The sequence below is a fragment of the Podarcis raffonei genome, chromosome 6, assembly GCF_027172205.1.
Source record: "Podarcis raffonei isolate rPodRaf1 chromosome 6, rPodRaf1.pri, whole genome shotgun sequence".
Lineage (NCBI taxonomy): Eukaryota > Metazoa > Chordata > Lepidosauria > Squamata > Lacertidae > Podarcis > Podarcis raffonei.
Window position 1 is genome coordinate 77,589,970 of NC_070607.1, and position 12,723 is coordinate 77,602,692.

Consider the following 12,723-nt stretch of genomic DNA (forward strand, 5'->3'; position numbering starts at 1 on the left):
CTCAGCACGTGCTCCATGGCATATCTGTAGATTTGTGGCTGAAGACGGGAGGTGGCAGATCAATTTTATTTTTAATTGCTTCTTTTATTTCTTATATTGGATTTCGCCATTACAGTTTTGAATTCTACAGAATTCAAATTGCAATGCAATAAGATTCGATACATAAGAAATAAAAGCAATAATAAAATGCAATTTAAAAATTATACAGGCTCCAGCACAGCACATTACAATCTCTGCAGGCAGAAAAGTCACTAAGTGGTCTGCCAAGACCCTCGGCAATTTCCAAGTGGTCCATATTGGTGGTGGGGAACCACTGAGCACTTTTGTTGCACAGTGAGCATAGGCGGGTGACTAAAGGGAAGGTTTTCTGAGTGCCAGGGCAAGGAGTGGGGGTAGAATCTGTCCCTCTTTGGCCATGTGAATCGTTGGGAGTTGCAGAGCAATGGCTTTTTCGGGGTTGGAGAGCTTGGAGAGGTGGGCAGGCAGAGTAATGAAATCTTGAGGCTTTTGGTGAGTTGAAAGCTTTGGCTTGGCACTCTGTAGCAGCACTTGGCATGGAAGATCTCAGAACCGCTTTAAAAATAGATTTGAAAAGAGGTCACAAACTCCACACGGACAAGAAAAGAAATTAATGATACGTTTGCCTAAACTTAGCTGCGCGGAAACTGCTTTCCACATACTAATGCGTCACATTTGGCAGGTTGGAGGGGAACAGCTCCCGCTTGGGATATTCTTCAAAGCATTCCTTGCTGCAAGCAGTTTCCTTCATTAGGCTGCTCGTGCTACTGTCACTTTCCAAAATAGGATTTTAAAAGCAGGTCAAGAATATGGGTAAATTATATGGCAGTGGGTGGTGGGCAAGGGATAGTAAGTTTGGCAGAACAGCTTGCAATGGCTCATTTAAACACTGAATGTAACTATTGTGTTATATCATCCTCATCCTCATCATCATCATCATCATCATCATTATCATCATCATCATTTACCGCCCTATAACTGGAGGTCACAGGGCAGTTCACAGAAAAGATCAGCATAAAAACCACAATATATACATGCTGGTGAGAGGCAGAGAGCATGGCCTGGTATTTGCTGGGCTATTAATATAGCATGTTTAAATAATAAAGGAAATGCACAGTGACCAATCCTTAATTAGCCACTATATAAGCCTAAAAGAGATGACTGGTGCAGTATCATCATTATGTGCCAGGCAGCATTGACTGTTTCATCTTTTATTAACTTTGCTGCTGCTGCTGCTGCTATTATTTCTGCCTCGTTGTGGTCTTTTCCTGCCTTTTAAGATTCTTTAAGTGAGTTTTATGGATACTTGTTGGTGTTGGGCAGGGCTGGGACACCTATGGCACTCCGGATATTTGTTGGACTCCAGCTCCCATCAGCCCCAGCAAGCATGGTCAAGGACCAGGGATTATGGGAGTTGGTGTCCAGCAAGCTCTGGAGAGCCACTGGTTCCTCACCCCCTGCTTCAGGATTTTGACTCTAAATTTAAAAGCAGGGTAGATTGTATCAGTGATGGGCAGAATGTCATTCAGATCTACCGGTAGATCTCTGGGTTAATTGCAGCAGATCAGCAAGATGTTCAAAATGTTGTGAAAATGCTTTTTTTTATAATCGTTTTGAAAAACGCATTGAATTTGCTATAGCTCACTTTCGCCATCTAGTGTCACAATTGTATATTGCGCTTTACAAGACATTCATTTGCAGCTGTATTGCTGACTCCTCTGTCTCTCAGAAACCCTAAGTTGCAACACAATGGTCCATTCGGGTGAATAAGGCACTGTCCCACCAAACGCAATATGCTATTTGCTGGCCCCTCTTCCTAAAACTACTTAATTGATGGGACATATTTTTTTATAATACCGTTGTACCTGGGAAGTCAAATGGAATCTTTTCCAGAAGTCCGTTCGACTCCAAAACATTCAGAAACCAAAGCATGGCTTCTGATTGGCTGCAGGAAGTTCCTGCAACCAATCAGAAGCCGCGGAAGCCCCGTCGGACGTTCGAGTTCCAAATAACGTTCGCAAACCAGAACACTCACTTCTGGGTTTGTGGCATTCGGAAGCCAAAACGTCTTGAGTACCAAGGCGTTCAGAATCCAAGGTACCACTGTACTGCCTTTGGAATGGTTCACAATCTCTCATGGCTGTGCCATCGTGATATGGTGCGATGTTGTAGCGGTTCAAGTGTTGAACCAGGACCTGGGAGGCCATAGTTTGAATCCCTGCTCAGCCAGGAAGCATCTTGAGCCAGTCACCATCTTTCAGCCTCACAGAGTTCTTGTGAGGATAAATTGAGGAGTGATGGGACCGGGTATGCCACCTTCAGTTCCTTGGGGGAAAGGTGAGATGTAATGCAATAAATAAATAACCTTTCTCTGATTTCCCTAAGTAGACAATCTGGAAGATACTAAGCAGATATCTGATTTTTACAGTGCAGACCAGATGTGTTGCAGATGCCATAAATAGTCACTGGCACTTAGCAAACACCAGCAGGGATGCTTCAGAGCCAAGAAATTGATTTTGCTGTTGTTTCTTCTTGGCCTAGAAATTAAATTCCAATGGGTTTGTTGTGAGGGTGACCTTGCTTATATTTAACATGTGTTACATGAGAAACTGCGCTCTTGCAAGCAACGCCTCTATGATCTAACATCTCTTGTGGACATTATATTTTAGTTTACTTTAGTCTGGGTGTTATTTAGGAACACTTCATAAAGAAAAGAAAACACACTGGTATCTACCCTTCAAAGAGGCACAGTTGATGGAGCTGGTAATGAATGGAGATAGCAGACTGGTTATGCATGCATGTAATGGTGCAGGAATGCTATATTTTCATTTATTTCATAGCAAACCAATGCTTGGCTTCCAATATGCTGTCTGATCTTCCATGAAAAGAATCCTTTCTCTCATGGAAAATCCTTTGAGCCATCAGAGACTCCCCACTGGTGGAAGAGCAAAGACGGTTTTTGTTTTTTCCCCAATTTCCTCCCTGAAATAAGGTTACCAGACGTCCCGGGGACAGTCCCCGGATTTACAAATCAGTCTCCATACAAAATCCATTGAAGTTGAAAGGTGTCCCCAGATTCATTGGGAAAAAATCTTGTAACCTTACCCTGAAACCCCTAACTCCACCTGTCGTACTGGCCCATTGGTTTCACTAATTCTCTGGGAAAGATTTCCAGGGCAAAGGAGTTTCAGGGAATTGGCTAATAATAATAATAATAATAATAATAATAATAATAATAATAATAAAAAAAAAAATCTCTTTCTGCCAGAGATTGCAACCTGTCAGCAAAGTTCCACTCATGAGATCTCAATTACTATGTCCATTTAGGAAGGCTTTCATGCAATAGCTGCCCAAACTAGTATGCACTCTATCCACAACATAGATAGAAATATATACCGTATTTTTCGTTCCATAAGACACACCTTTTCCCTCCTAAAAAGTAAGGGGGAATGTGTGTGCATCTTATGCAGGGGGGAGGCAGGCAGGAAAAGCCCCCAAGAGCCGCACACAAGCTTCCCGTGGCTCTTGCAGGCTTTTCCCTAGGAGGGAGAAGGGACTGACGCGGCCAGTCAGTCCCTTCTCCCTCCTCGTAGAAAAGCCCACAGGAGCCAAGGGCTCCTTAAAGGGTGCGTGGCTCCTGTGGGCTTTTGCGGGAGGTGGGGGAATTGCCATAGCTGCGCACAGCCTCTCCCGGCCAGAGAGGTTGAGCGCGGCTAAAGAGGAAGCCAGGACAGCCAGCAGGATGGATCCCGCTTGCTGTCTTGGCTTCTTTGCTCTTTGGGGCTGGGGGGGAATAATATTTTTTTTCTTGATTTCTCCCTCTAAAAACTAGGCGTGCCTTATGGTCAGGTGCGCATTATGGAGCGAAAAATACGGTGTGTGTGTATATATATATGTGTGTGTGTGTGTGTGTGTGTGTGTGTGTGTGTATGGAAATTTTCTTGAATTACAAAAGAACATGCAACGTCACTTTTTTTTTCTTTTTCCCAGATCATAAAATCCCCTCCACACCATAGATTTAAATCTCTTGGCTTCCCACAGAGAATCCTGGGAACTGTCCTTTGCCACTAACAGAGAGCTAAGGTTCCCAATACCCTTAAACTACATTTCCCAAGATTCTCTGGGGGAAGCCATGTGCTTGAAATGCCTAATTGTGGATGTGGCCTAAGCCTCACGGTGCTGAACGAGTATGAATGGAGCTCGTCCTGCTCATAGCTTACAGCTCTGTGTTGAATTCAAGCGGTGCTGCAGCAATCCCTGACCTCCAATGACTTTGTTCAGACCTGATGATACAGCACATACTGGTTTGTCAGCTGCTGCCCGGGGCAGATTCACCCATCTGTATAAAGTTCAGAGGAGGAGTCAAGTACTGCTTCCAAAGGCCACCTGAGCTAATTTTATTAAAATCATTAACATGCTGCCATAACAAGTTCATCATTAATTGTAATGACTAGGAGGCAAAGGTCATAGAAGAAGAGAAATTGGATATCCCTTTGAAAAAAAGAAAAGAGAAAAATGCTGATCATCAAGAGGAAGCTTATAGAGTCCATTTTGTCCTCCAGGCTCAGTTGTATGAGGGTGCAGACGTTTTTCCCAGGTTCAATAGGAATATAGTGTGCTGCTTATTAATATTTTGTGTAAAGAGGAGCAGCCCCTTCTCTGCTATAGCACCAAAAGCCTCTCTGTTGACTCAATTACTTGTCCTTTCCAAAGTGCAGAGGAACATGCTGATAATAAGAATAATTTATAATTTATACCCCGCCACTCTGGCTGGGTTTCCCCAAGAGAATATTAAAAACACCAAACATTAAAAACTTCCCTAAACAGGGCTGCCTTCAGTTGTCTTCTAAAAGTCAGATAGTTGTTTATTTCCTTGACATCTGATGGGAGGGCGGGTGCCACTACCGAGAAGGCCCTCTGCCTGGTTCCCTACAACCTCACTTCTCGTGATGGGGGTGGAGATGCTCCTTCAGGTATACTGGGCCAAGGTCATTTAGGGCTTTAAAGGTCAGCACCAAAACTTTCTTAGCACCTTCTTGATAGGGTTAGGTGGAATCATACTTGCGACTCTGGTAGCATGTGTATTGATCAAAACAGGGGTCGGTTACACAGCTCTGGAAACAGCATAGCAAGTGGTTTGATGGTGTGTGCCTCAGTTTGTGCATGCAGTGAAACAGTTATTCAGTCCTCCTTTGAGAAGAACCATAGCTCAGTGCTGAAGCACATGCTTCACTTGCAAATAGTCCCAGCCTCCAGCATCACTTCACATAGCGCTGGGAGAAACTCATGTCTGAGTTTGACAGTGGAGCCATCATCCTTGGAAGATGGTGGACTCTCCTTCCTTGGAAGTTTTTAAGCAGAGGTTGGATGGCCACCTGTCATGGATGCTTTAGTTGGGATCATTTCCAACTCTACAGTTCTATGATTCCACAATCAGTGGCCCTTACCTCTGTGTAAACATGCCATATGATTGGGCTGTACAACACTTTGCTCTTTAAAGGTTTGTCATCACTGTTACTATTAAGGTAGCAGCCGCAAATGATGAAAACCAAACGATAATGGAAATAATTATAATGAATGAACAGTAAACTTTGCGACAGACTTCCTTGCAGAACGTTTGTTCAAAGGCCACATTCAGAAGCATTTCCCTCAAATAAATTATAACACATCTGAAACATATACAGGAAGATGTGGATCACAAGGAACAGGCTTGTGATACAATCTGTTTGAATCAGAAGCTGATATATTTCACATACTGAAATAACCAAAAAAGATAAAAATAAAACATGCTTCAGCTCTAATTCAGTGGTTAATTTATATGAGAAGTGCTGGAAGCCTCAATCTTTGATCAGACACTGCCCCCCTCCCTTAATCCTAGAGAGATGTAGACCTGCTGTGGTTAACTCGTTGGAGAATTAAAGTCACTCTGCACATGTGGCATTTTTGCTGTGGCTTCGGCAGGGTTTCATCCTGTCCTTGATGCTGCTTAATAGACATCACCCCAGAATTGGCCCTACTAAACATCTTCCAAGACAACAATGCCCATTTACACCACAAAGAACTCATAACTCACCTGCTCTCAGCAGCCAGAAACACCATAACCAGACACTGGAGAGACCTGTCAGGAGTAAGCATGGACCAATGGTACCAAATAGTATGGGAAACAGCCCTACTAGAAAAATTAACTAATAAACTGAAACTGACACGGGGACAAACAGAAGAAGACGCCTTCACCCCGGTATGGCTCCCCTTTATCACATACACAACCCAACAGGACAATGACAATAGTCCACCAACAGCATACAAATCAATATGGCTAACCTGATCCAAAACACCCACCCACCTCACTCTCACACGAAAACAAAGATCACCACAGCCAATCACAAGCAAACAATCACACCCTAGGCCAACCCCAACCTCTCTCACCACCAAAGGAACACAAGTGAACAACACAAGCAACGCTGACACCAAACTCTACATACATTAAACATAATAGAAACACTGCCACCCGACCCCACCCCCATCCATCTTCCCTCTCTCCACCCCCCTTTCTTTTTTCTTTCTTTTTTCTTCTCCCCCTAATGCCTCAACAAATGAAACGGATTTGTAAAAATGTTACATGGAAGAAGAAGAAAAAAATACGAGGCACTACACTTCTGTAAAACAAGAAAATCCTTAATAAAAAATATTTTTAAAAAAATCTATATGGGAGCAACCATTAAGGGGTTTAGAGCAAGGTTCATTGGTATGTAAACAACAGCCAGCATTGCTTTACCATCTGAATCAGGTGTGCCTAGACCAGTGATGGGTGAATTAGTACATTCATTGGGGGGGGTCCTCTTTTGTTGTGTTGCTTTTGGTGAGGGGAATAGCCATTGGAGGAGAATTCAGAGGCCATAAACACACCTCCTTCCTTAGCACTCTGCCTCAGAACAAGATTTTGTTACAGAGACTCCCTTCTCATTTAGCGTTTCCATTAGAGCACAGCATTTGCAGCAAGACTGTTCACCGCTGTCAGTAGGTGTCCTCTGGACTAGTCAGGCCATGCTTCCCTCATATGACCTCTCCAGCTTTTCAGCCATGTTTCCTGGGAAGCTGCTCCACATTAATGTCAAGCGTAATTACAAAATTTCTGGCGCTGTCACATGCATCGCCGCAGGGAACGCATACCAGATCAGTAAAATGGTTCGCTGCCTCCTAAAATCGGTTTCTCGGAAATGAGTCTGTACTCAGGGTCAAACATTCGCTAATGCTGTGCCTCTGCTCAATGCAACATCTTCTCCTTTAATCGCTAACTAATACCTTCCAATATGCTAATTTAACTGCCTATATATCACTTATAATTTTGTTGAGAAGTCAGTACAGGGTTGTTGATGTTTTGTGCCCAGAACTGCTCTGTTTGTAATATGAGCTAGCCATCCACCCACTCCCCATGCCAAGATTGTTTTCTCCTTCCACCCACATGAATAGGTCAAATGCTGAAGCTCTGTGCTCTATATCTCTTTCTATGGAAGCCTGTGTCATTACAGAGAAAGGCATTATCTGTACTAAGAAGGGCAAGCATGCATTCACACCATGTCTGCTGTGCAGTGTGCCCGCAAGGACTTTATGTTAGCTTTATAGATTAGTTGCTCTAAACCCACAAACCTTTGCATGCAATCATTAATAGGTGTCAAAACCCCATTCAGTTAGAAGTCGGCTAATAATGGGCTGACATCATCCATAATGGGACGTCCATTTTTGCGGTCACATTGATATATGAAGCTACCTTACATTGTTCTGTTGAGCTCAGTATTATCTATCCCAGCCTTCCACAATCTCCAAATGCTTTGCGTTAAGTTGTGGGTGAACATATCAGACGACACAGTGATTCTTCAAACAGCTCTTGTTTATTCACAGGCCAGGATAGAACTGAACTGAAGGGTTCAGTCAGCCTGCTTATATAGAGCTCCAGTACAATGTAACTGTAACAATTTTCTAGAACTATCCAATCACTGAACGTCACTTTTGATCCCTTATTTGCATAACTATCTACAGTATCCCCCTGCTGGCCCAGGGTGAGAACTTCAGTACATAACACTTTGGACTACAGCTCCCACTGGCACAGCTGTCAGGGATGATGAGAGCTGTAGCCCGACAATAATATATGGAGGCCACAAGTTGGCAAAGGCTGATGTCCATAGAATGGCAGCAGCCATGGGAGTTTGACTTGCCCGCCAGTGAAATTGGCCATTCACAGGTGGGCATAGATGAGCATCACAAGGAGGGCGGGGCCAACTGGAAAGCCACCAGGGTTTTCACTTGAGTAAGCACTCTGGCCTTATAAAAGGGCCCAGCTCCTCGCCCTGGCACTGCAGTCTGTGGAAATGTGGCAGCATAGTTGAAAGAAATGAAAATGTTGCTTTTTCCCATAAAAGGCCAAAAGGTCACAACAGCTAAGTAACCGCCAACTCGCTTAGAAGCTTATCTTTAGCAGGGCTTGTGGTTAGAGAGCCCGAAAACAGGGTGTCTTGCAGTTGAAATGTGGTTTATCTATACGCTTCAGCAGACATAGAACCCGTATTTGCCTAGGGTGGTCGGGATTATCACTTGAGTCAATGTGTCAAAACCTAGGAGCATGGACCAAATAAGGATGAAAATAATTAGAAGTAGGTGGTGGGTAAATTCAGAGTAATGGAAGATGTCAACAAAGGCGGAGATTTTAGTATTTTAATTAGGCGATTGTGATAGGCTGTGAACCCTGCACGTATCCAGCCAATAGGGAAACAGGGGAGGTAACCTGTGCTTGGGTATAGGGGATATAAGCTTGTGTTTTGCTAAATTTGGGTGTGCTTGCTTTCAGACACCTGCTTCTTGCAAGAACGTATGTAATCAATAAGCTCTTTGCTGCTTCACCAATTTTGTTCAGATTCTGTCTGTAGGTTCCCAGGAGCCAGAGTCTTAGGACCTGTGTTCTATACCTCACAGTAGTGTAATGTTACAGGTAGGTAGCCATGTTGGTCTGCTGTAGTGGAAACAAAATTTAAAAAATCCTTCCAGTAGCACTTTAAAGATAAAGGTAAAGGGACCCCTGACCATTAGGTCCAGTCGTGACCGACTCTGGGGTTGCAGTGCTCATCTCGCTTTATTGGCCGAGGGAGCTGGCGTACAGCTTCCAGGTCATGTGGCCAGCATGGTGAACCAGAGCAGCGCACGGAAACACCATTTACCTTCCCGCTGGAGCAGTACCTATTTATCTACTTGCACTTTGACATGCTTTCGAACTGCTAGGTTGGCAGGAGCAGGGACCAAGCAACGGGAGTTCACCCCGTCGTGGGGATTCGAACCGCCAACCTTTTGTCCTAGGTTCTGTGGTTTAACCCACAGCACCATGTGTGTCCCTTAGAGACCAACTAAGTTTGTTATTAGTATGAGCTTTCATCTTCAGATAATGGTTAGAGTGTTGGACTATGACCTTGTTGTTGTTGTTGTTTAGTCATTTAGTCATGTCCGACTCTTCGTGACCCCATGGACCAGAGCACGCCAGGCACTTCTGTCCTCCACTGCCTCCCGCAGTTTGATCAAACTCATGCTGGTAGCTTCAAGAACACCATCCAACCATCTCATCCTCTGTCGTCCCCTTCTCCTTGTGCCCTCCATCTTTCCCAACATCAGGGTCTTTTCCAGGGAGTCTTCTCTTCTCATGAGGTGGCCAAAGTATTGAAGCCTCAGCTTCACGATCTGTCCTTCCAGTGAGCACTCAGGGCTGATTTCCTTAAGAATGGATAGGTTTGATCTTCTTGCAGTCCATGGGACTCTCAAGAGTCTCCTCCAGCACCATAATTCAAAAGCATCAAATCCCCACTCAGCCATGAAACTCATTGGGTGACCTTGGGCCAGTCACCATCACTTAGCCTAAACTACCTCACAGGGTTGTTGTGAGAACAAAATGGGGAGGAGGAGAACCATGTATACCACCTTGAGTTCCTTGGAAGATAAAGGTGGTATATAGATGTAATAAATGAAATAAATAAGATTGGGAAAATGGGCAGAGGCAAAATGGTCTGATTGATATGTACAGTTGGCCAGGAACATCTGAGGCATCAGGATTCAGCATTTTTATTGAGATATCCAAATTCACATCACTTTAGAAGCATTGCAGTTTCTGATCGGTGTACCATGATCTCATTGGTGGCATAATCAGGAAATTAAATTCTTCAGGATAATAATAACAATAAACTCCTTCAAATTTATGGGAGGAGGAAGGACGTTAGCATGGGAAATATGCCAGAAATTAACAGAGGGTCAGAAAGAGACCAAAGTGAAATTATATGAAATACAAGGAAGCAAATCAAGATGCACCTCAACAGATTTAACACATCCTACTGTATAATTTTCACTTCTGAACAGGATCCATTCAGCTTCGCAATGAATTTTTAATTGTGAGAGGGAATTTCTGCTTTCATCTACTGTGGTTTCCATTGAGTATAAATACAGTACGGCTAGTCTGTTTGGCTCTAGATTCTCTCCTAGATGTAATAGCCTCAGGAGAGAGAGACTGCACATCAGCAAAAAATTAATTGCATGCCATTCGGACCCCCAGGCAAAAGAGTTTCAGTTTTTCCTACTGTATTTGGGCGGGGCGGGGGGAGAAGCTTGATACAGGAAAATGACACCAATTTCCCATGTTGATTTATCCTGACGATAATTGTTTTGTCTGTGATTATCTGTAACTACACTAACCACACATCCCTTGCGGTTATGGGAAGAAACTGAAAGCGCGTCAAGCCAGTTTGAAAACCAGCGAGACTGGAACTCATGCAGAAATAGCTCTTCATTTCACGCATATTTCCAGTTAGCTTAAGACTGTGTATTTAGCAAGTCTCGAAACAATGAATTACACGAACCAATTTATTTTGCAGCTTGAACTTCAATGGAGTTCACCTGGCAGCCGCTGGGCAGTTCAGCGATTTCCTGGGCAGCATGGGGCCTGCACAGTTTGTGGGTCGCCAAACCTTGGCTACTACCTCCATGGGTAAGCAAGAGAAACCCATTGTTTTTTTATGAATGTGTTTTTGTGTTTGAATAGTGCTATCAATGCACATGGTGCTTTGCAAAGAGATTTTCCAGGTTGCCCTATCCTAAGGGACTTACAAATTTATAAGCAGGGAAAAATAAATGAGGGTGCTTAGGTTTGACCTCTTTATTGTGCATTCATCCTAATGCACAATAGATTAGATTGGCTATTCAATGGGCATTCACCTGGATTTCTTTGTGGGGCACCAAAGCAAGTGTAATCTCACACTTTGCAATGTATTTCCCCACTACTTTCCTTATTGCAAAAAGTCTGCCCATCTGGGGAAGCGGATATGTTGCGCAAACCTCCCAGTCAGCTATAATTGTCCAACTGGAGTTTGCTAGTCTGTGATTGAAGCACCCACCTCCTCTCATCTGAGTAGCTAAGAAAACATGGAGTTGCTTGTGTAAATCAGAATAATAATAATAATAATAATAATAATAATAATAATAATAATAAATTTTATTTATATCCCGCCCTCCCCAGCCGAAGCCAGGCTCAGGGCGGCTAACAACACTAAAATAGTGCAACATTATAAAAATTAATTAAAATCAAAATTGATGGCAACCATAAACTAAAGTTCTGTAAAGATTGCCAAAGGAGGGAGACAGGCTATGCCCTGACCAAAGGCCTGGTGGAACAGCTCTGTCTTGCAGGCCCTGCGGAAAGATGTCAAGTCCTGCAGGGCCCTTGTCTCTTGTGACAGAGCATTCCACCAGGTTGGAGCTGCAGCTGAAAAAGCCCTGGCTCTAGTTGAGGCCAGCCTAACTTCTCTGTGGCCTGGGACCTTCAAGATGTTTTTATTTGAAGACCGTAAGTTCCTCTGTGGGGCATACCAGGAGAGGCAGTCCTGTAGGTACGAGGGTCCTAGGCCGTATAGGGCTTTGAAGGTTAAAACCAGCACCTTAAACCTGATCCTGTACTCCACCGGGAGCCAGTGCAGCTGGTATAGCACCGGATGAATGTGATCTCGCAGCGAAGACCCCGTAAGGAGTCTCGCCGTGGCATTCTGCACCCACTGGAGTTTCTGGGTCAGTCTCAAGGGCAGCCTGACGTAGAGCAAGTTACAATAATCCAGTCTGGAGGTGACCGTCGCGTGGATCACAGTGGCTAGGTCAGGGCGAGAGAGGTAAGGAGCCAACTGCTTAGCTTGGTGGAGATGAAAAAATGCCGCCTTTGTTATAGCTGCAATCTGTGCCTCCATGGAGAGGGCGGTATCGAAGATTACACCCAAACTCTTAATGGACGGTGCTGGCACTAATTGCACCCCCGCAAAAGATGGGAGTTGCCCCCTCAATCCCATATCGTCCTGACCCAGCCAGAGGACCTCTGTCTTTGAAGGATTTAACTTCAGCCGGCTCCCACGTAACCATCCAGCCACAGCTTCCAAGCATCTGATCAGTGTGTCTGGGGCCAAGTCAGGATGGCCATCCATCAACAGATAGAGTTGGGTGTCATCAGCATACTGATGGCAGCCCAGCCCAAAACACCGGACAAGCTGGGCGAGGGGGCGCATAAAGATGTTAAAAAGCATCGGGGAGAGTATCGCACCCTGGGGCACTCCACACACCAAGGAGTGGCGCGATGACAATTCCCCCCCAAGCGCCACCCTCTGTCCCCGACCAGAGAGAAACGAGCGCAGCCATTGA

General features: G+C 44.4%; 1 protein-coding gene across 2 annotated transcripts in view; it reads left to right on the forward strand.

Moving 5' to 3' along the window:
* RIMS4 (regulating synaptic membrane exocytosis 4) overlaps positions 1-12,723 on the forward strand; it is a 106,410-nt gene that overhangs the window by 76,954 nt on the left and 16,733 nt on the right. For both annotated transcript variants that reach the window (XM_053394112.1, XM_053394113.1), the window contains exon 3: positions 10,920-11,032. In XM_053394112.1, coding sequence (XP_053250087.1) covers positions 10,920-11,032 — 113 coding nt within the window. The remainder of the gene's footprint in view (positions 1-10,919; positions 11,033-12,723) is intronic.